Raw genomic sequence first — 24,891 nt, 5'->3', positions numbered from 1 at the left:
ACTAAAATGGAACTAAACTTAAATAAATTAGGCAGCCCTTTGTGAGCCAGTTTTGTTGTTTGGTGCATATTTCCTAAGACAACTGACAACAATATTCACCATAACACCAGTTCAAAATAAATCAATTAAGTGCGAAGCCACTTTAATGTGAAAGTTGTTCAGATTGTGCACATGCCTCAGACAGGGCCCTACATGCTGTCTTCATGGGAGAACATTCCAAAGCTCCACATGATAGATACACCACATCATACCACATTATGGTAGGTTTGGGGGGGTAGGTTTTGATGTCAGCCAGCAGAAGCTGCTGACTGTCTGTGTACTCTATTCAACCATACACAGAGAAATCCATCACTTAAAAGACAAAGAGACCAGAGTTGTCGCCTCTGACAGCAGACTCAACAGACCACAATGCACTGCAGTCACACAGCTTCCCAGCTTCCTGTGTTTGGTCAATGGGGCTGTTGTAGAAGAAAGAATGGCTTCATCAAAGAGTCAAGTACACATTAGTGTGATCATCTAGATGAAATACAACATCATCAGCCATCAAGATCTACTGTTAATGTTTTTAAGCATGTGACAGCTGCTGAATAAACACCTGCACTAACCTGAACATGGAATACAGTATCTGTTTTCAGCAGCTTGAGCCTCAGCATTAATACCAGTGCTTATGTAAGTGTTTGGCCTTTGCTAATGTGTACATAAAAAGTGTTATAAAGTCAGGTGCATTATGATTGAAATTCAGTGTAAAATGAATAATCAGTTTATTTTCATCGTTCCTGACACGCATGGATGATCATTAAAATGCACTGTTTTTGACAAATATATTCAGTGTGTGTTGTGTGAGTACACACTGTCAACATGCACATCTGTTTCTACACAAAAGATCTGTGTAAAGGCACAGCTCGGCACAGCTCACATCCCATGTCACCTCCTCGTGTGTGTATATACAAACCCTGAGGCTACTGTGAAAAAGAAAGTCACATACAGTCAGAGACAGAACATCCTGGAGTAGAACTTTTTATATGTCCGATTAGCATTCATTTATTATCCATACCGCTTATCCTTCTGACATAGGTGAGGATGGGGCATACCCTGTACCAGTTACCAGTCTATCACAGACCTGACAAACAACCATTCACACTCACATTCACACCTGCAGACAATTCAGAGTCACCTAAACCTGCATGTCTTTGGACTGTGGGAGGAAACCTACACAGGCACGAGGAGGACACACAAACCCCACACAGAACCCCAGAACCTTCTCGCTGTGCGCCTCCATGTCGCCTCACAGATTAACAGTGATTAAAAAAGTCAAGCAAACTGGCTGCACAAGATGTTTTCCACGACGAGTTTAAAATCTGAAACTTTCCAGGAAGTTTGCACTGCTGAGTTATTCCACATCTGAAATAGTTTGAAAACTTTGTAGCCTTGACCTTCCCTTGCTTCCCCGCTACTGCAGTATTTATGTTCATGGACAAGACTCTATCTGCATGCAGACTGAAGAATGCAATTAAAACTCAGATCTCTCATCAAACACATCACAGCCCCCAGACAGGCACACCTAGTTCACCGCTCCCCTCTCTAAATATTATCACTCATATCAAAAGTAAACGCAACAAATCTTGTCATTTCCTGCCTGCGGTGGCTCTGTTTGCATGCAGAGAAATGGTTAATGTGAAGGACTGAGGGGAGATAAAGGTGCAGAGCTCAGAATAATTCTTCTAACTCCAACTGACTTTTCAGGCTTTCAACACAATTCTTCATTCATATTGAGTATCAAAAACAGAGTAGCACTATTACACTTGTTTTCAGTCCCAACTCTTCCTTGGAACAAGGACCAAACAAATAGAAGGTCCAGATCACCCATACCTATAATGCTCTCTGCTATTGATTTACATGGCCTCAGATTTTGCTCATCCGTTCATTGTGTCACAGAATCTTTACTCTTACTGATCCAACATCTTTGACATAACATGTTATTGATGTTTCTTTTTTTTAAAAAATCAATATGTGTGTTCCAGCAGAGGCGCGCTACCCTGCAGGCCTCGGACATCACCTGAACTTTCCTTTGAAGTCAGTTCACCTTGTTATGCATCAATTCTACTTAGTGATGTAGAATTCAGTTTTAAAGGCCTGGTTCACCTTAAAAGAAAAAGTCCCTTTCATTATCTGTATGTAAACATAACACACATCAAGTTAACTGTGATCCCCCTTATTGGAAACCGAAGAGAGTCAGAAGAAAATGCCAATATCTCTGTTGCCTGCATTTGAAAATATCTCTGTCTTTCCATTCCTAGAGGAAGTAAGACATTCAGATGTTACTGTATTTGGGCTTAGTGTACTTTTTGGAAAAGAGAGAACAAGTTGAGGCTAAATGCAACCTCCAAAGAACATCCATACACTGTTTTCTTCTGAGGAAATGCCAACCTGAGTATGGTGGAAATCAAATGTGTTGAGTCTTTCTTTTGAGGCTGCACAGGTAAAGCTGCCATCATTCTCAAACGCTCAGAGCTGGAGCATAGCCTCCATGTCCCTGCTGTGGCCTGTTGCACACGGGTGACCTTGTGCATCATTTCAAGTATTTTTATGACAGATTTCTTGCACAGAAGAAATGCAAACCACTTAGATTATCCTTAGGAATGCACGGCATGTTAGCATTTTATCATAAAGGGGAGGAGGGTTAAGACAGACAAGATAAAAGGTCTGACTAATTAAAGAAGTCTATGATCATATAAAGGCGTCTTGGGGAAGAACATGATTCTTTCATTAATACACTTGATTGTTCTTCTTGTCATCTTGGAGTAGACATTTTTATTAGCAAGTTTAGCTGTTGCCTCATCAGGTTTTCGAAACAAAGAAGCTTCTTTTTACTTAGTTTATTATTACTGTCATCTCTGCTGAGTGTTTGACCTGGTCAAGAAATTGATATGTCAGCAAAAAGACAAAGATTGAGTTCAGACATTTTTTTTTGGGTTTGTTTTGGATCTAGTTGTGCATAGTAATTGGTGAGCGGTGGCAAACTTACTGAGCCAAACAGTAGCTCCCTTTTCTCCATCGACACAGACGTGGCACAAATGGGATTCACGGAGTCAATGTTTCTTAACAAGCCTCCCATCAGAGCCTTATTTGGCAATTCCTGGGAGACAGCATGCATCCTATTCTGAGTATTAGGAAAGAGGCCTGATATTTGTTATTGTGATATTTATGTCCCATAGAGTTCATGGATTGCTCACCACATTGTTTTCCACTCCCATAAAGGACTGAAATGGGTAGAAGTGGCCCCTGTGTTTATCACTGTTTATTTGTCTCTGTTGGTTTATTAGTTTGTGCGCGCTGCTTTGTTTGCCTCCAGCTTGCTTGACAGCTTGCCTCCACTGGGAATAGAGTGGCCTCGGTGTCCCAGCTCTAAATATACACCAATTTTCACCTGACGTTCAGTTTGTCTAGAGTCAGTGCTGTGTGGGGGAAAGCCTCTCAGGCTTTGAGGAAACTGTAGATTTCCATCAAGTAAATAACTGGTGCTCGGTCTTTAATATGATATTTTATTAGAGAAATGGAAATTATTGTTGCAAATTACCCACACTACAAACAGAATGGTGACTGTGGTTTTAGGCAATTATGTTATAACTGCAGACTATCAAAGCTTTAATGTTTAATGTTTATTTTTAGTCTCTCTTGAAAAAAAAAAAACATCACATTTGTCATTTTTAATGTCAGGTGTCATAAAGTTCAATTGCATGCCAGAGGAGGATGTGAAATTTTAGAGGTTACATTAAAAAAAAGAACAAGGAAAAATCTGCACACTGAAAATGTGAAAAGGTGGTATTAAATTGTTATGGGATGTTTAAAATATAGAGGGCTTGTCACCATCTTAAACTAGAATACTAGGTGTGACAGCAAAGCTCTTTGAAGCCACTGTGTGTGAAATTTTCATTTTATTATGTCATCTTTATTCTGATGCAATAAGTTTTTGTAGAGAGATGAGAGACAATCCCTGGGAAAAGAAAATGCTTTAAGTACAAACTCACACCAACATAACTAACCTGATTTCCTCCAATTTTACCAGGTGTAATTATGATGCATGCACTGCAGATCAATATATATTTCATACATCTTTCTACTATATCTATCAGGAACCTTTTATAAATGCAGTATACAGCATGATAAACTGTTGAAACAAACTCATTTGAATTATTGCAGAGTTTGATGAGAAGATTGATACCACTCCTGCACTGTACAGTAAATCTGCAACTAAAAGCAGCAGACAGTTAACTTAGCTTAGCAGACTGGAAAGACTGGAAACAGTAGGAAACAGCTAGCCCTGCTCTGTTTAACGGTCAAAAAGCAGCAGGTCTAAACCTCACTGACTAACACATCATCTCTTGGGGCACAAATGGATTAAACAAATGTAATATACTGTGTCAGTCAGTGAACTTTGAGGAGGTGGTACAGTAGGTGGATTTTGTCTCCTCTAGACAGAGCCAGTGTAGCTGTTCCTCCTGTTTCCAGTCTTTATGCTACACTAAACTAACGTGCTGCTGGCTCCAGCTTCATATTTACTGTACTGGTGTATGAGTTGCATCCATCAGAACATATGACTCTCAGAAATAACATCCAATATGTCGAACTATTCCTTTAATAAATCTGGTAACACTTTACTTGAAGAAAAGCTGTGAGTTTGAACTATTGGATCAGTTTCCTTCCAGTGTTGGTTTGAGTTTCATGACAGAGGAGATTGTTATGATGAAATGATTTTTTCTGGTGTTTGATGATAAATTATTATAATATCCACAATACACTTCAAGTAAAGTGTCACCCAAAACTCTCCTGCATTTTGATGCTCACCCCTCTCTCCTGTCTTTACATTGCTCCCACCACAGCTCGGGTCTGTGACAACGAACTCCTGCGCTGCCAAAATGGCGGAGTGTGTGTCAACAACGTCCGCTGCAACTGTCCCTCAGCCTACACAGGCCTGCTGTGTGAGAAGCCCCGCTGCGAGTCGGAGCTTGGAGGCTGCGGGGGCCCCGATTCAGGCCAGCCCCCCCTGATGCCCCTGTCCTCCCTCAGGCTGCTGCTGCTGCTGTTGCTGGGCTCAGCACTGCTGAGAGAGGCTTCCTGCTGGCCCGCTGCGCTCTAAAGAGACCCATGACCTAGTGGGAGTGATACACCCCCGACCCCTCCACCTTAACCCGCCCATCCCCCCTTTCAAATAATCGACAACCATTAAACAAGAACAACCATGAGCTTTCTGGACTGTACTGTACTGAGCTTCTTCGCCGCCAGACTCAATGGATACTCATGCTGACGAAAAAGGGAATGTGCCAGACGATGAGTGCAAAAACTTTTCATTTAATTTCGAAGAATATATAAAAATGAACAAACATATACTTCTAAAAATGCCAGATATTATAAAGAAAAAGAGAAACTGAACGTTTGCCTAATGAGAGTAACAGTAAGGCTCCCTCCCCCCTCTAAGCCATACAGGTACCTGAGCTCCTTCCAGTTTGAGGAGGGATAACTGAAGACGACAGACTCGTTCAGTTCCTCTCTTATTGCCACGGCAACAACAGCTGCGACCAATCAGCTCTCGCACGAGCCGACAGTGGCCACCGATCCCCCCAGGATGCTTCTGCAAGTTAATGTTGGCTGGACTGATGCCGAAGAGATCTCAGAGAAAGTGTCTGTGCTGAACAGCGAACACTGGGCTGTGAAACACGGCGTCAGACAACAAGACGCGTTCTTTGCTGTCAGTGCATTGTGGATAGAAGGAAATCTGTCCGGACTGCCTCTCTGTGACACACAAACCCTGCCCATGTCGACCCCTCTCTAGCTTTCTGTCTCTCCTTAGAGCTCTAACTCATCCTACCTCCTGCCCCCCCACCCACCCCCCCACCTCGCCATCCTGCCACTGACCTGTGCTTTCGTGAACGTTACTCTGTAAACCCTTGTTGGTTGAAAGATTCTTTTGTCTGATGTTAGTGATGCACATGTGTACGAAGCCCCCTCCCCTTGCCTCCTCTCCCCTCCTCCCCTCCAGAAAGATACTCCAATAAAGCTGTCTGATTCTTTTCTATCTTAGAGCCACCATGCTCCCTGCGACCATGGTCAGAGGATAGTTTTCACCTGAGCAGACAAGACGTGCATAGAAAACCATCAGTGTATTTGCAAGTTCTTTTCTCGACAGAGAAAACAAAAAAGAGTCATGTAGTCCTTTTGTATCTTTGCCGAACTGTGATTGAAAAAAGGCAACCTTTAATGTATCTATTGAAGACATCCAAATGCAGAAGCAATTGTTTATGGTTTTGTTTTCTTTCACTCTCTGTTTCTTTCATTCACGTATTTGATTTGTTATTCTTTTAGTTGTGCAGTTGATTTTCCTTTGTATTGGCAATGTGCTGGCATCAAAGAATATCAGTTTACATATACAGTATTAATAAAGTGTAATAAAATCCCACCAAAGGACATTATAAATGTTTTGTTCTTGCTTTAACACTTGAGAATTTAAGTGAATAAAAGTATAAAAATTAAACCATGTGGATCATTTGTTTATCACAGGTTGCTGCTGTACACAGATAACATGTTTAAAGGATGATAGTGATATTTAGTATGTGCTAACCACACTTGTCTTTGGTAACACTTTAACTTGTGGATCCCATCATTTCTTTCTCCATTTACTCAAAAGAACTTTGAGGTATCAGTCACAGTGACACTAGTACTCAGTTAAACTTATAAGGAATGAGATCTACTAATATCTACTATAATAATATCTACTTAAATGCAGCTTTTTTATTGTAGTTTGTACCAAGTAACATTTACACTTTGAGGAAAATTCTTGAATATATGTTTCATTTATCTGAAGTAAATTCAGCTTATGATGATTTGAAGTTTAGATTTTAATTAATTGACTTCCCTCAACTAATTGCTTGTGCTTCTTTAGGAGCTTAATTTAGATTTCAACCAATCTGTCTGTGTCTGTTTCTGTTTACTGGCACAATAACATTAGATAAGTAAAGTAAATTAAAAAGAATTTCATTACAGTGAATCCTGCTCTGGCTTCTACAAAGTGTTAAATAATAAAGTAACATATGATGAATAAAGTTATCTGCAGGACTATTAATGATTTTAAACCAAATGATCTTCCTATGTATCATACATGGCTTTCTAAAATGGGAGATAAAGTCAACTAAGTACATGTTTTATTGCTGCTGAAATGCTGACACTCTGGAAAAACTAATACATGACCCCAACAAGGCCACACTGACAAAATGATGGCATTAAAATCTGTGTATCAGCGGTGGTGATATTTCCGTGCTATTTATCTTGAATTCAATCTGGTGAAGATTTGTTTCAGTGGCGTGCATTGTCGGAGGCACGGAATTAAATATTTACAACTATCGATGTCTCCCGGAGAGACTGTGTTCAAAGTTTATATAGAGGGTCTTGTCAGACACTCGACAGTTCATCTATAACCTGAAATATTCAAGCCAAACTGCGGTGGAACACTTTCCATCCCTGTGTTGTTTTACAAGTTTGACTCAAATCAAGGAAAATAACTTTTTGGCCCAATAAGCATTAATTAGTTTTTTCCTCCTCAGTACGAAAATATTAAGCAACTGAGAGATGGCAAATGGACTTCTTAGATCTTTTTTTCAAACTTACTTAGTTGGTTACAAGTTTTGTGTCTGTTTAGGTTTTTTGTTTTGTTTTTGTAATTTCTGGAGGGAACAAATCAAGAATGAATGACAAACTTTTGTGTCCTTGCACATTGTCTCTTATATGCCAAAACAATAGATTCAGATATTCATATTCTTGTTTGTGTCTGATCCCAAGCCACCAGATCACATCCAAATCCCAACAACAAATTTAATTCTGAACTTCATATTTTCAGAGATCTTCAGGTGCAGCACCTTTATTAAAAGAAAATAAAAGAATCTCTTTTTTGTACTGGCTTTAGATTTTAGCTTTAAGTGCTTTGGTGAATAAAAGAAATTATAGAGAAATTATATATATATACATATATATATATATAAATATATATATAAATCATATTTCATTTCTTTTATATTTTATTAATTATAAAGTTGATCATCTGTAAGTTTTCTGCTTCTGTAATTGTGAGAAATTAAAAAAACAAACTTAAATAGTTTTTCTATTATCTGATACTTGTTTGTTATGGATCATAGAGAATACAACATTATCATTTGACTAACATACATTTCTCTAAAACAAAAACTAAATTTTTTTTAGATAGTTCTGATTCGCACATACCATACATTCTATATATAGTGAAAAAATATAACCAGATGTCCAAGTTAACACAAAATGTAAATGTGCAACAATGATTGTGCCAAGTGTGGTTTAAAGGTGGAACACAAACTAAAACAAGACTCCTCTGCTGTGTGTGAGAAGTGTCTGCCTCTGGGGGGCGCCCTGATGAATTCACTCAAAGTCACTTGTTTGTCAAGGTCCCCTACAGTGGCCCTAATTTTAACCATGTGTTCAGCCCAGGTGTCAATGCCCCATGCTGCGTGGAGAATTAAAATAGAGTTGACGTCATTTGGGGAAAGGACTTCATCCTAGATATCTCACCTCCAGCAGCTGTTGGCTGACCCAACCATGAAGCATCGCCCAAATACCTTGGAGCAAACCATCCACTGCCACTGGATTATCTCCTCACTGTATGTGTTTTGTGGAAATGGCTGGTGAAAAGTGTTTTAAGGGGCAACATGTGTGTTATATTTTTTTCTTATTTCTGCCCTGTAGCAAAAACAATGCAATTTATCTGTGGGGATGCAATGACTCATCAAAGGCATTTCAGTGATGAAGGCAATGAATGTGTCTTTGGATCTCTGCTGTAATTAGCTAGAATTCTCAAGTCTCTTGTCATTCACAGGCCACCGTAGCCAGAAGGGACAGGTGTCTTTGTCCGACTGGTGCAGATAAAAGGTGAGTGTCAAAACTAGCAATCAAGTCAGAGCTGGTGAAGAAACCAGCAGCTTCACACAGCGAGGTGCACCATGTGTTAACTGTTGTCATTTACATTCAGTGACGGTACAACCCTGCAGATCCTCTCTGTTCTGTACTGTAAACCCAGTGCATCACTCCTGCAGTGGATTTTCCTATTTGCTGTGGAGCCAAGTTGCCATCTGGTTCCAAAGTAAATTTTAGGGATGTTTGTCCATCCGCCAGCCTTTCTCTCTTTTGTTTTGGAGTCATACTAGATATTATTTGATATTCAGAGTCGCTCTCACAATGAACCTCCAGGCTTCTTATGTGTTTATGTCAGCCAAGTCACCATATGTTTCCTTGTTCTGCAGAAAAAAAGTGCTGGATCTGTACCTGTTTTCTATCCCTGACATTCTCTACAGACATCCTAAAGAGGGAATTAAGAGAGTTTTCTTAATTAAGAATTTTCATTAAGAGTAAAACCAGCATGGGACAAGACAGCTCTGCCTCCAAGGGAACTGTGTATTGTGCATATAAAGAGTCATATCCTCTACAGTGTCTATCTGTCTTAGCATGTATGAGGAGATAAAAAATTAATTCATTAACAAGTCATTTGTAATGTTATTGACTTTTCATGTGAAGTGTCAGGAGTTGGCATCAGAGGGTAGATATCAATTCATTAATGCTTTTTAAAAATGTTCTCAAGATAGATTATCCTTGGTTGCTTAAAGTATTTCACTCTGCAATTTTTGACACTTAATTTGCCACAATCAGAAGATAATCAGAATCATTTTTCGAAGTGAAACTGTGGTGAACATTAAATTCAGGTGTATATTCTTCTTTGCTGCGGATGTTTGCTGATCCTGTGTGAGAGGACAAGAGGAAACAAGCCTAAGCAGACTTACATTGGGTCGGGTTGAGAGGTATTGACTTTGCCCCAGCACTCTTATTCCCGCTATGGTTGCGATGTGTTTGTTTGTGTGATGATCAATGCACTTATTGAACCACACACAGCACTTATTGATCAGTGTTTCTTTTTCCTGCAGTGGGGGCTGAGTGGTCGGGGCTGTTTTTCTGTCACCCAGCTCTCTCAGCACTGAAACCAGACATAGGCTGAGAATATGCTTTATTAACAGATACTAAAGCTGCTACTCAGGTAGAGGCCTTCTCAGAGTCTGACTGAAACCATTCGACTTCCACACTATTTTTTCCTTTACAAATGTTTCTTTTGAAAAGGTCAAAAAGCTTTTTTTTTCCTCTGGCCCACATCTTTCCTTTTAAGTCACACAGCTTTGGCAGGGTAATCTCAATGCTGGGCTAACCAATGAATAAATTCAAGGCTCCATTTTCAAAGGTACAGATTCAAGGGCCTGAAAGAGACGTACGCCGCTTCCCACGTTCCCAGTTAGGATCTATAAAAACAACCTGGGCAACATGCACCTGTACAGAAACTCTGACCCACGGATGAACATTTTAGAGACGCATAGGGTGAGGCTGTGGACTGAAGCCAGACTGTATCATTAATTTATAGTGATTTAATTTCACACGTGACATATAAAGATCCACAGTATCATAAACGTTCAAGTAAGCAGTGTTATTTGTGCTTGTGCTGGCGAGCCAGAGCTATTCCATAAACACTGCCTCCACTCTCCACAGGAACAATATGTATATCAATATTCATGAGGGCAGGGGGGGACTGACACAATAATTCAGACCTTGAATTTGACTCCATCCCAGGCCACCCTCACAATCCATCAGACGGCTAGCCCTGTTTGTTGATTTAACACTGGCCACTATGTTCATCTGGGAGGAAACTTATCAACATTACAAAATACAAACATTTGTGACTGACCAACAAATATGAAAACATTTTCTTATGTTCATCACCATTATGATCATGATGATAATTATTGTTGTTGTTAATAATAATAATAATCACAATAATAATAATTTATTTTTAATGTAATACATTTGCATGTTATTACAGGAGAAAGTAATGTCTATGTAGACTCTCTACATAGCCATATTATATTATAAATATTTTAATATATAATATATATTTTATAATTATGACAATAACTTAACAGAACATTAGGTGAAGGGCAGTAGTGCATTCTCTCTCTCTCTCTCTCTCTCTCTCTCTCTCTCTCTGCTTTCTGAACTCTTCACTTTTCAGTCCGCTCATCAACACTGGATGATTATTGTTATCCACAACCATCATTAAAGACAGACTCAGTGTAGAGAGACTGGGCAGCAGGTGTGGACACACACCAGCCACAGCAGACCAGGTGCCTCATACACAGGTGAGGGGATGGAAGAGGTCCATCAACTCATTCCTGCTTGGTGAATTATGGCTGGTGAAGTTGACTGTTGACAGCACAGGCCACAAGGACCCTCAGGCCACCAGGACACAGTGCTCCCAGTGGGCTGTTCACCACAGCATGAGGGATTTACATTGTCCATTTCTGGTTAACGGTGGGAGTGGCTTGGGCAGAGCATGAGTCTTGTCAACATTTTGAAATGGATTGTGATTTGTAAAGGGAATCTGTGTAGAGGTGTGCGTGCACACTTTTTAGGTCCTACACACTGGTTTATGAGTGAGTCCCCAGGACACCTGAGAGTTTCCACAGTGATGTTACCAGGGCAATATCCCTTCTGCTGTTCAAGTGTTACACATCCAGGAGGTTTACACAGCTGGAACACATTGATGTTGGGTCATTTTTCTGCAGAGTTTGGGATTACAGGTTATTCTTTAGCCTTTTATTGCCATGGTTACAGAAGAAATCTTCAGATTATTGATGTAAGTAAGTTTGAAATGTTTTTAAAAGGCATGATGACAAAACTCTTTATTCAATTTACAGTATGAACCAATCCAGTGTTAGTGTGCTGTGATATATTGAGTCTCTTACTAGAAAAAAGTTTTCTGTTTGCAGGACCAGAACTGTGTAAACTTAAAGTGAAAGACTTCTTCATTATCTTACAGTTCACATTATGTTACTACAGTTGGTGTATTCAGTGCTGGCCCCATCATATCAGCAGATTGAGACAGCACATGTGAGACAATGTGAAGGAGAAGTGAGACTTGACATCTGTGCAGTGCTACAGAGAGCTGGGGAAAAGTATGATGGGTAACATCACACTTTTCCCCAGTACTTACACTTGTGATGATTTTCCAGCTGTGTGCAGGGAAACATTTGTCATGCAGACTATGCCTCTGATGGCAGGCAGTCAGGGGCAAAGGGGAAGCATCACCAGTCACCATAACATGAGCAGAGCAGGTTGATGCTGCAGCAACACTGATATATGCACCTGTAACAGGAAACCACAGCCACAAGTATCTGGTAATTCTGTGAATAGAATTACTAAAGGACTGAGGTATAATCACATTTATGAGGGGAAGAAATGCCTCAGTACCGTTATGTTGCATATAAAGGAACAAACCATGACTTGGGTTCAGTCAAATAAAGCTTAATGATGACTGAAGCCTTTCATTTTATGGTAAATACTTCCAGACCTATATCTAGAGGCATGGTAAATGAAAATAGGCTGTTTGCATCAAGTGTTGTTGATATGAGTCAATCAATCTTGTCTGTGGACTTTGCTATACAATAACAGACTCACAATATGCCTTTATTTTCCCTTTTCCTGCACAGTTGTTTTAATTGATAATCCATAATTGAATTCATTTGAACCACAGTCAAATTCCACAAATGTGTCATATCAGTACACCAACAGAGGCAACACTACACACTATTCTCATACGGTCTATACAGTGAAGAGAGGTTCAGCCTCACAGGTGTGTGAGTTAGATCCCTGCTCACTGCTGGGATTATCAATTATCAAAGGAGCAGTAAGAATGATCGTGGTGCACATGGTCCCACCTTCACGTGCAACAGGAGAGTGAGGAGGCAAAAAGAGGTCTAATCAGGCAGAAGTGGAAACACCTGTGTGGGTGGAGCCCAGGTAAGCAGTGCCTTTAAAAAACCCACAAGTCATTTATTCAGACTTTTCACGTATCACAGGAAGATGCAGAAGTCTGGAGTGTGTTGTTGTCACTTGGTATGTTAACAAAAACTGACTGATCCATGATTCTTGAAAACACCTGTTGATGTCATTCTGACATCATAACAGCAATATTACACAAAACTGACACCTTCCTTCTTTATTATATGTTTTATATGAGATAAAAATAGAAATGCATTTTTTTTTAAAAACTATTTTAGTAGCTGCATGTGGAGACAGTGGTGTTTTATAGGCATTTGTCAAAAATAAATCAGAAATAAATTAAAAGTGCAGAGAAATCCAACATTTAAGTATCCTGCAAACTCTATGTAGACAGACAGAGCTGCAGAAGCAGCTATGGAGCAGACACACAGCCAGTGTGAACATATGCGTGTTTTTCCACAGCAGATCAGCAACAGCAGACGCAACACACACGTCAGGTATCCAGTGTGTTTCCAGCGTTATTCACTGAGGAGTGCACATGATTAGAATTTCTGCTTTTAGGAACAGAATGACTCCCTGTAAAGAGTTACACTGTGAAGCTGTGAGAATAGATGAAGCAAATCAGTCTCACATCACACTTCACTCAGTGTCAAAGTCAGATATGAAGCAAATGACTGACTATAGAAGTGCTGGGATTTTTGTTTTCTGTGCCATGCTCTTCCGTGTGTGCATACGTGTGTGCATAAGTGCATGTGCACAGTATCAACACACTGGCTGTTTTCCACAGATGTGTGTGCTGTGGACAAACAGCATGTGTAACCAAAGCATCATCCGTCTGACATACTGATAGCCTCAACAAACACAGCATCAAATATAAAGTCACAAAGCTCATAATACTGGAAAAAGGTCCTGTGGAACTGGATTGTTTTCTCTCGTTGGTCTCAACAGAGTCCTCTTCTTCTGCCTTTATTACTACTTAGATCGCATTAAGCACCTCGTAAGCACCCAGTAAGTAAAACTCTCATTGCCAGAATCATTGCTGTCTACAGTAACCAGCTCATTAAATGTCATCTTTCATATTACTGTCTCTGTTTTGACAGAACTACGTTGGTGCAACAGGCATTTACTCACATTGAGGAAATCATATGAATGTTCATGGTCTGTGTTGCAGTGGTCAGACCAGAGTCGGTCTCAACAGAAATAGAACCAATCCAATGCCATGCCTAGGGGAAAACACCTGATGTGCAGAGACCATCTCAGACATTGTGAGACTAGGATGAGGTAGACGATTTAGCTTTTGTGAACCACACTGAGGACAGAAAACTGTGTGCTGTTTAAGAACAAATAGATTTTTCAGTTATAGAAATTTTTAAATGTTGGGCCGTGTAAACCAAATAATTCCCCATTTTAATGTTTTACATTACATTCTACTGATTCTGACATTCTCATTTAAAGTTTATTTTACTTTTAAGAGCAAGAGATGGAGGTTAGAGAATTAGCATCACTGCAGTATTGTTCACTTTCAAAGAGGCGGGCTAATTCTTGCTACCTTTGATGTGTCTGCAGGTACACCATGTAGTGGGAGATGGGAGTTAAAGGATGACGGCTGAGGGGGAGAATGACGCTTCATTCAGTCTGCTAACTACAAATGAGGGCTAGGATGGTCATCTGTGCCATCATTAGCCAACATTCCTGCACCATCCCTTTATTTGGAGAACAAAGGAGCATCTCTGCTGCTGTAAATACATTTTTTGCTCCACTGCTGGCTTCTCTGCTGCTTTAATAAGGATGGGATAATCAGCCGAATCGTGGTCTAGCCCTACTAATGGCAATATCTCTGCAAAGGGCCTGACATCAAATCAAATGAAAGCTGTTTATTGGATGGTAAAGAGACAAACCACTGGGTAACCTCCAGGGTTTGGATAGCACAGTGTAGGTTGGCAGCTCAGCACCTACAACAAGGAAGAGTTAATGAAAACCTCAATTTTTGCTTCTTATCTACAGGAATTAAGTGTCCCCATTAGATCTGCAGCCATAACAACACTGTGGTGAAGACCAACAGAGCTGTCAACTGATGACCTCCTGGTGGTGCAGGTTGTGAGTGTGGAGTTGCATCAGATGGCAGGGGAGGCTGTCTGAGAGACCTGGTTAACCCAAAGATGCAGCGAGGTCATCAACTCCCACCTCCAGAAGAACTGGATCCGGGGGGTGGTTGGGCTCATGGAATCCAAGTTGACCATGTTCAGAGCCTCCACTATTCAGGAACTCCTGAACCCATCCAACATGTCCATGAGGAGGAGGCAGGGTTTGAAGATTTGAGTGGAGCCTCACTCATATCAGAGGTCAGTGAGGTAGTTGCAGCTCCTCAGTGGCACATAGTGAGCTTGGCCCTGAGATTCTAAAGACTCTGGCTATTGTTGGGCTGTCTTGGTTGACACACCTCTTCACTCTTGTATGGAGGTCAAGGATTGGGGTGGTGGATCCCATTATTAAAAAGAGGGGTCAGAAGGTGTGCTCCACTTGTCAGGGAATCACACTACTCAGCCTCCCCTGGAAAGCTTATTCCAGGCCAGTCCATCCATGTGCTTAAGCACAGGGCCAAGGGGAAGGAGCTCGGACATCTGGAGGGACCTGCTTCTTTGTGTCAAAAGGAGCCAAATGAGGTGGTTTGGGCATCTGATCAGGAATCTTCCTGAATGCCTTCCACCGGATCTGATAGGAGGCCCCTGGGAAGACCACTGGCCTGAGAAGGCCTTTGAGTCCCACAGGAGGAACTGGAAAACGTTGCTAGGCAGACTACCTTGCTTAATGTGTTACCATCACGACTCAATCCCACATAAGCAGTAGAGGATGGATGGGTGGGTGGATGGATGGATGGGTGTGTGGAAGGAAAATGTGGTAGTATTGACACCAGAGTGACATTATCTTTGAATTTTTGAAACTCATAGTAAAGGATAAAGAGAGACTTTTTCCTTTCTTTTTTGTGTCCTAATTCTCGTGTCCCACCAGCTGAGAATCTCTCCTTCATCTGGTTTCCACTGATGAGCGAATGCAGTTGGTAACCTAGATTGTTGCCTAGGAAGAGCTTCATTAAGGAGCAGTAGAAAATACCTTTCTTGCTTTCACATATCCCCAAGGACACAAACAGGTGTGAGTGGAATAATTATGCGTGGCATGTTTGCACTGAAACCTTCTGCACAGCTTTGTGCAGACAACTTCAGTGATGAACTCTTCAGTGATGAAGATATAAATATATCTGAGCCTATACTGTGACGGTTATTGTTTCCTGTGTTTAAAGCAGTGTCAAAATGAAATCAAGTATAAAACCAGAATGTAAACTTGTGTGTTGGAAAAAATATAAATTCAGTTCAGTTGTTTGTATGAAACATCAGCTGCATACCCTCATTAGCAACTCAAGATAGTCCCTTACATTATGACAAACCCTAAATTTTCATCGACCAGGCCATGATTCAAAAAGCCCCATTTTAAGTTCGCCACAGGCATCTTGACCATGAGGTTCAAGCAGCTGTAAGATAACATTAACTCCTGTAGCCTTCCACAGTGTTTGTGCTTGTGGGCAAAAACACAGTTATGTGTCTTAATAATGAGTCAAAGCAACAGTTTCCTTTTCATCTGGCATCACCATCACCAAAACTTGAATTTCTTCAGTGCTTTGGTTTAGTGCTGAAACGATTCCTTGAGAAACTCGATTAGTAAAAGTCATCAAGGCAAATTCTTTGCATCAACGCTTCTTTTAATCCATATGATGGCTCAGTAGTCACTGCTAGAGATTAAACACTCTGCAGTTTCACAATTTCACACTTCACAGTAAAACTGTCAAACAGTTAATATTACTGTTTAAATTTTAATTATCACTATAACCATTTATTACCTTGGTTAATAAGTGTGGTTAATTTGACTCACGTTAGGTTCTGTAGCATCAACCAACAAGCAACGTGTGTTTATTTTGTGTCAGTCAAAACATGGAGGAAGGCAGTGAGATTTTATGTATTTTTTATATATTCTATTGCTTTCCCATCATCAGCTGGACTTTTGTGGTTTCTCAACCTGCGTTCTTGTCTGTACTGGTGTTTTCGTGAAACATAATTTGAGCTGAAGTACTGTTCCAATTCAAAGTCATTTAACCAAGTACAGATCCCCATGCCCGTTTTATCAAGGATGCTTCAGGATGTGACCTGTGTTGACATGGTACAGCGAAGTACCTCAAAAAGCATTTTGCACCAAACAGCAGCAATGGAGGAGATTCTGAGTCAGGCTAGGGCTGTTATGATATCACTTCATTAAGTTTTAATATTTTTTCAAATCTGTGGTCAGTTTATCCAAATAATACCTGTTTGAAAATTTACAGTCAGTAAAATTTACAGTCAGTAAAATTACAGTACAGTCAGGCACAGGTTTGCATAATCACCTGTGCCAAGCTGAGCTGCTGTTCCAGTTGCAAATAGTCTCCCCATCCTTAGGGGTCTAGACTTCAATTCAATTCAATTCCATTTTATTTGTATAGCGCCAAATCATAATATACATTATCTCAAGGCTCTTTACAGGGTAAGGTCAAGACCTTACTTTGTTACAGAGAAAAACCCAACAGATCCCACAACGAGCAAGCGCTTGGCGACAGGGGGGAGGAAAAACTCCCTTTTAACAGGAAGAAACCTCCAACAGAACCGGGCTCAGGGTGGGGGGGTCTGCCTCGACCGGTTGGGTTTAGGAGGATATAAAAAAGGGGGGGAGGGGGGGGAGACCTGCAGAATGAGGACAGAAAGAGGGAGAGAGAGGAGAAGCACAAACTACGGGAGAGAAAAAAGAGCCCAGTGAATCATGGGAATCCCCCAGCAGTCTAGCTGTATAGCAGCATAACTAAGGGATGGGTCAGGACATACCCGAGCCAGCCCTAACTATAAGCTTTACTAAACAGGACAGTTTTAAGCCTGATCTTAAAGGTAGAGAGGGGGTCTGCCTCCTGAACTTCTGACTTGAGGTTGTAAAGTCTAAACTCTGAAGAATGGGAGTCTGAACTTAGTGTGCTCTGTATTGAGAAACAGCTTAAATTTAGTGCTAATTAGCACATACTAGCATGCCAACATGTTAAACTCAGATAGTGATCATGGTAAACATACAAGCTAAACATCACCACGTTCGCATTCTCTTTGAGCATGTGACCCATATCTGACCCACAGGATTTTGCATTTTCAACTGATGTTAATGTGTTATCGTTGTCAGTTTCTTCTTGTGAGGGCACACTACTAGCAAGACTGTAAGCTACTTTTACCAGATATCTTAAGCTAGCAGGAAGAGCTGAAGACAGGTGACCTTTCAACCTGCTGTACAGACTACATTTACACCTGCTGAGATCTGATCACACTGAGCCTGGCAACTATCAGATGTTATCTGGCTGATCCCATCACACATTTATACCTTGCATCAATGTGTGGATTCAGATGTTTGTGAATGAGGGTTTTAGTCCTGTTTCTTCACCATTAACATATTTAAAAAGGTTCAAGGTTTCAAGGACCTAAGAGCAGCCAGGGACAGTCTTGACCTGTGAGAGAATATGATGATGTTAGAAGACAGTTTGAAGAGACTGTGTGCATGAGGAAGAAAAAGTTTAAAGATGTGCAACATTTCATTTCTGTAAGGCTCCCATGTGCACTAATGATGTATAACTGTCATACTCCAAAAACTAAACCGCACCAAAAATGGTTCCATAAATTTACAACAACCTTGAGCACAGATAGTAATGGATGTTTGAAATAAAAACACATTTATCCCTTTCCTGCTGGGAACTGCAGAGCAAAAACATTACAACAATAACTGCTTAGCATTAAGCATAAAAAAAATTACAGATCACTCACATTACCACTTGAAAGAAATTAAGATGGAGAGGAATAATAGGAGCATTTGCATATGACCTTGTGGAGTGTTGTGGCATGAGACAGAAAGGTGCTTCTCTGTGCACGCATCTAATCAGACAGCTTGATTAAACTCGTGCAGACCCCCTGTTGCATGAGGGCTTTTCAGCTCACATGTGAGCGTGCACTCATTCACGAATCACTTATCATGGTAAATGATGTCAGTCAAGGTCTGAGATGCACTATATACTGATATATATATATATCTGTCAGTATCTGTTTTTAGTGAGGTGTCAAAGTAGATGCTGTTATTTCCAGCACTACCTTTTCTAGAGTTGTTCACAGGTCCACTCAGTTCTGAGGAACTGAGACCCATCCAGTACTTGAGAGTCCAAATTCTACTTAGTCCAAAACCAGTACGGTCTGGATTCCCTGCTGCAGGTCTCTGGTCTGTGTCAGTGTGTCCAGAACCCAAGTGGATCTGAGTGGACCCGAGTGTACATGGTGTCAATTCTGATCACACTCATCACAGTCACCGCAGGGACGAGAGGGAGAATGAGGACTGAAGCTCACTGAGCTTTGTCCCGATGAAGGAACTGAAGCAGAGCTGGTTTTAGGAGAATCAGTCACCTCCAAGGTTTCTGCTGTTAATGACAGTATTGGGTCGGGTCCTATTTGGGTCGGGTGTGGTGGGTCTCGCAGTGCTCGGTTCTCCTGAGATCAGGTGCCTTTAAAAAAAAAATAATCATGAATGTCAGTTCCTTATGTTTATGACAACCTTTTAGTACATTTCACTGTTTTCTTTCTTTGCATAGGAAAAATAAGAATTGTTAAATGTTGGCCCTCATTGTTTAACAACTGTGTATGATGACATGAAAAATCAGCTAATTGGGTGAAAGTCTTTTTCCATTTCAGCGTGTCACTGATGCTTTGGATCAGCCCACAGTACACACAGTATCAGCTAATTAACTTCTCTCTCTGGCCTGACCCATGTTCTTGCTCCCTGTCAGGCTCTCGCTCTCTCTCTTCTCTCAGCTGCATCCCCATCACTCGTCCTCCTCACATCCCACCTCTCTCTCTGCTCTCACACTCACTCTTCTTGTTTCACTCACATTTTCCATTTTTGATAATTTGGCCCAAGTTCGTCTTGTCACCTGACAGATTCCTCTGCAAAGTGAAAAATGACATTTTTGGTCGGGGACTTCAAGGATGGTCAAGTTAATGAATGGCCACCAGATGGCCCTTATTAGGCTAATGTGTTCCCCCTCTCTGCAGCCCCAGCTCTCGCCTAGGGACTTAACTCGCTGGCAGCCTGTGTGTGTGTGTGTAGGTGTGGGTGTGGGTGTGTGTGGGTGGATGTGTCTCTGTTGTTGAGTTAAATCAGGTTAACTTGAGAGGATGGAAGGACGCAGCATCTCCACTTTAACTCAGGCGCTCTGTGTTTTTGATGGGGTCAACTGTCCACTGTGGGAGACACTACTGTCCCGGTCACTCCGGCACCCAGCTGACCCTCGGCCCTCCCCATCTGACAGCCTGACACCACCCGCCACCACTGCACAGAAGTCTGAAGTTTACATGCAAAAAATAGGATTCCGAGAGTGAGCAGCCAGGCTCTTTCCCCTCCAATCTGACAGCATGTTAATTGCCTCATTTATAATCCCTGCTCATCAAAATGAATAATTGTTGTAATGCATACATCTACCACAAAGACCTTTGTTAAACTCCAGAATTATGCTAAACATGGTAATTAATTGAGTTTAATTTATTAGATCATCGTCAGTGTATGCTGCCGCTGGGCCTTTGTGTTTCCGTCGGGTTGTGTTGTAGCTACAAGAGAAGAGAGCAGAGCTGTCAACTCTGTTTCAAATGAGGGTTGTTAGCTGCTCAACAAGTTACTGGAGGCCTCATCATCCTCTCACCAGCTGCTGTGATTCTTCATTATGTAATAATCCTTTCATACAAATCACAGCTCTTGCTTTGAGAGCAGAATCTAATCCGTTAAACAAAGAAAGCAATGTTTTTACTGGTGAAATTTTTAAATTGACATGTTTTGTAATTTATTCAGTTTTTGTCGCATGTTTTTTTCCATCAGAAAATGGTTTTGTTAAACTGTTCAGTTTGTGTATCTGCAAGTGAAGATGAAGAACACAAGGGTAGGCACTGTCATCTGGGATTATGAGGGATCCAATCGCAACCACAATCTTACAGAATATGTGTCCTTTCACATAATCCCTCACATTCTTGCTGACATATGATGTTAGTACAGGGGTTTTTTTTCTAACCAAAAAGAGAGAAAACTAAAAAGCAAAAGCAGATTTTATGTATTTATTTGTACTGAAAGTTGAAAGTTCAGTTCAGCCTAATGGCTCCTCCCTAACCATGATGAGATAAGCAAGACTCCGAGGTCTGTTTGTAGCCACCCTTTAAACTTCTGTACTTGGCAGTAAAAAAATCATAAAATGTACAAACTGACTCTTCATATTCTTTAATCTGGTTTTATGTTTATTATTGTGAGGTTCCAGTGTTATTTTACTTCAGTTCATACAGATCTGGACCTCTACATGCATTCAGTGTTTTACATGTTTGAGTGTTGGTTGTGCGCCTTTCAAACCGCAGAGTGCAGGTCACTGACATGATATGTCGGTGCTAAGTGGAAGTGAGCTCACTGTGGTATTTGAGTTAGTTCACTACATGTGTATTGTTACAGTAAGTAAAAAAAACTCTACCAACTCCTATGAATTATGTGTGTATTAGCTGGAGAAAATATGTAAAACTCAACACTAACAGGCACTAAGGGTTGTGTTAACTAAAGTAAACACTGCAGCAGCAATTCTAACAGGCTAACATGCTAACGGGCTTCCAAGCACTGAGTCTGCTGTGTGACTCTGGTACCTGGACAAATCTGTGGAGCCCTGAAGCTCCCAGTAGGGCTCTGCAGAGTAGGGCAGCGAGTTTGTGTGGGAGCTGGTATGAAGAAATCCATCAGTTAATGTTAAAAAGCTTTGTGCTGCAACAGGCTGTAACAACAGGAACAACATACCTGTCTTTTCTGTCCTAAAGGATGCAGACAGGTCAGTCTGGATAAGGTCAGATATCAATATTAGCTCCTGTCAAATTTCATACCAGTTTCATAGGCCTCAATGAGCTAGCTCAAGTTGTTTTGCAACGGGATGAAAGAGTGAGCACAGCCCTGAAGTTTCAAAAACACACAATCACTGATCGAAGTGTCTCACACAGAGGCTCTAATGCTGACAGGAGCAACAACCCAGCGATGTGACAAATCCATTTTACCAGTCTGTACACCAGCTGTATCCTTATGTGTGTGCTCTGTGTACATGTGATGACATTGCTCCCTGCAGTTGTGTCTTCTCTCCAAACAGAAAGGCAAACTTTGGCTGGTAATGTGAAAAGAGTTGATCTCGTTCGGTGACATAAAAGCTAAGTAGTCTGGAGCCAATCCCAGCTGACGCTGGGCGAGGGCAGGGTAGCCGCTGGACAAGTTGCCAGTCTATCACAGGGCTAAAATATACAGACAAACAACCATTCACGCTCACATCCACATCTACAGGCAATTTAGAGTCACCAGTTAACCTAACATAGATGTCTTTGGACTGTGGGAGGAAGCTGGAGTACCCGAAGGGAACCTGCAAAGAGAACATGCAAACTCCACATAGAAAGGCCCCCCAGGGTTTGAACCCAGAACGTTCTTGCTGTGAGGAGACAGTGCTAACCACAGCACCACCGTGCTGCCCGCAGCAGAACACATCGGTGTAAAATTGATTTGTATTAAACTACCTCTAAAGCTAGTTTATGTCTGGACCACTATGGTCAAATCACAAAACACATAAATTATAGAAAAAGACTGAGCTGTTTATTTATTTGTAATTTCCTCTCTTTGATATGTAGTCACTGGTCATAGAGGTATTTCAGTATGGCTCATTTTCAGTCCCTCCCACCTGTCATGTCAGTATCACTGTATTACATATTAATACAAACTCAGCACTTCCTGTAAGCATTTCAAATTAAAAGCCCTCTAGCGTTTCATTTGACAGTGATTCTGGCTGAACAATGGTGGAAATATAATCAGTCAGTCAGTTGGGGGCATTCCAGATTATAAAGCCAGCTAAAAAAAAATGGTCGTTCATTTCTGGCCAGCACTATTTTACTGTATGTTACACAAGTTTGGGAATGTGGGGGCTGAATTAGACGTGGCATTGTGTCTGAAGCCTCAGTGTCATGATTTACTGGGACACTTGAATGGAACCATCATTAGTAAAAATTTGTGTCACCTCTGCTTTTTAAGATAAGATAAGATAAGATCACCTTTATTAGTCCCACAGTGGGGAAATTCACAGTGTTACGGCAGCAAAGTGGCAGTGCAGAGAACAGGAAAGCTGCAAGAAACTGCAATAACAAATATTTAGGAAAGATAAATAATAACAATATAATAATATACAAAAGATATAGATACAAAGTTTCAAATTTTCCTTTTTTTTTTTTTTTATTATGACAAATCAAACTGCCTATTGAATTTACCTGTCTCTTTCAGTCAGTCTGTACTTGACCCTTACTCTGTTATGTCTGCATGCACCAGTCACTAACAACCAGAAAACAGGTTGTTAATTTAAAATGGAAACTCTGTTCAGTGAATTCAGGTCTGGCATTAAATGCACCAGTGTAGATAACAGATCTATAAAAACCAGCCAGCACATAAATAAAATGCAACTGAATGAGCAATTGATGCGCAGGCATGGTTGCCACAGCAAACTAAATAGGGCAACAACATTATCATTATCCATCATGTCAAAGATACAAAACTGTAATAAGGGAATAGGGTGACCTCAGGCGGGGCTGAAACTCCTTGTAGTGGTGGTGTGGTGCCATCAGTGGAGGTTGAGACATAACTGCTGATGGCACCACATTCCCAGGAATGACAAATGAAAGCTGGAGGTGCTTCAGGGGACACTGGGGAATGGGCACATTGCAAATGGCACGATTTCCAGTTGAGGTGAGGAAGGAAAGAGAGAGGCAAAGCAAAGACTGAGCTTGACTCAAAGACCCAAAATAGAAGCTCTGCCTCCCACATCTCCATCATCCCCCTGCCACACAGGAGGACGTAGGGGTCTGCATACCTAATACAGACTATATACAGGGTATATACTCTCAACTCTCAACTAGACTGTCTGTAGCCACACTGTTTTCACTTCAGACATCAAGAAAAATCTAACTTGCCCAGCAGTGGCCAATCAACTGTATGCACACAAAGATACTGTAAACTGCCATTTCTCTGCATTGCAAAAGCAATCCAGATAAATAATTAATGTGATGCTTCCCAGCAGCACCTAAAATAAAAATATCCAGCATTTAAATAAGATTCACTGGGGAATGTGTTGAACAGACAAACAGTTCGTTCCCACATCAAAACAGTTCCCCTGTACAGGAGCAAACCAAATATTACAGCAGGGCAAATACAAGAGCAGACACTGGGGTAGTTAACATGCCAAACAGGAAATGTGATAGTCATGTAGATAATTGATATGTTCAGGCCTATGGTTGCTTCGGCAGTGAGGATCCTATAACACAAGGTTTTTGCAGCCAGAAAATCCCTCCAGTCCCACTTCAATAATACAAGGTGTGTTGGGCTAATGCAGTTGGAAGAGAGGGCCAAATGAAATGTAACCGAGACAGTTGCTTATCATAGACTCTGATAGCTTCCCTCGTCTCCTCTGCCAAATTGAAGTGGATCAGTGTGAGCTCCAGTCTCCTGTGCAAACCACAGGGGAGGGAAGAATTCCAGCATCTCCTGGACATGTAGAAGAACCTCCGCTGTGTTGAAATTTCACTTGAGCACAAGTCAGAATGCTGCTTTCAAACTCTACTGGGGTAAAAATGAAAGGGCAGTTGAAGTTCATTTACCAAATTTAAACCAAATGTTCCCAATATTTCTCTTAAATCTGCCCTAAGGTTGCTTTAAAGTTAGGTAACACATTTTCCACACTGTTAACTAACATCACATATACTGTATATTCTGTTGCTGTGTCCCACCAGTGCCCCAAAGCAATATCATATTCATATTAAGGAAAATATTCCAGTCTAGCGCACTATGTTTTTAAAGCTGCACTATTACATG

At 41.0% G+C, this 24,891-nt stretch overlaps 1 protein-coding gene and 1 long non-coding RNA gene across 15 annotated transcripts in view; both read left to right on the top strand.

Moving 5' to 3' along the window:
- Positions 1–6,529, top strand: part of ntng1a (netrin g1a) — a 103,976-nt gene extending 97,447 nt beyond the window's left edge. For all 13 annotated transcript variants that reach the window (XM_071485852.1, XM_071485843.1, XM_071485853.1 and 10 more), the window contains one exon: positions 4,881–6,529. In XM_071485852.1, the coding sequence (XP_071341953.1) occupies positions 4,881–5,137 (257 nt within the window). In that variant the 3' untranslated portion in view covers positions 5,138–6,529. The remainder of the gene's footprint in view (positions 1–4,880) is intronic.
- Positions 6,530–12,967: 6,438 nt separating this feature from the next.
- Positions 12,968–16,057, top strand: LOC139625727 (uncharacterized). 2 transcript variants are annotated; one of them, XR_011691997.1, is made up of 4 exons: positions 12,968–13,005; positions 14,063–14,172; positions 14,458–14,629; positions 14,896–16,057. It is a non-coding gene; the product is annotated as an uncharacterized lncRNA (long non-coding RNA). The 2 variants fall into 2 exon arrangements; XR_011691996.1 differs by having other exon boundaries at positions 12,972–14,172.
- Positions 16,058–24,891: the final 8,834 nt, after the last annotated feature.

Source organism: Trachinotus anak, unplaced genomic scaffold (assembly GCF_046630095.1).
Source record: "Trachinotus anak isolate AG129_WGS33_773 ecotype Australia unplaced genomic scaffold, CSIRO_AGI_Tana_v1 ptg000009l, whole genome shotgun sequence".
In the NCBI taxonomy this organism is placed as follows: Eukaryota; Metazoa; Chordata; class Actinopteri; order Carangiformes; family Carangidae; genus Trachinotus; species Trachinotus anak.
This window is presented reverse-complemented; position numbering and strand designations above follow the sequence as displayed.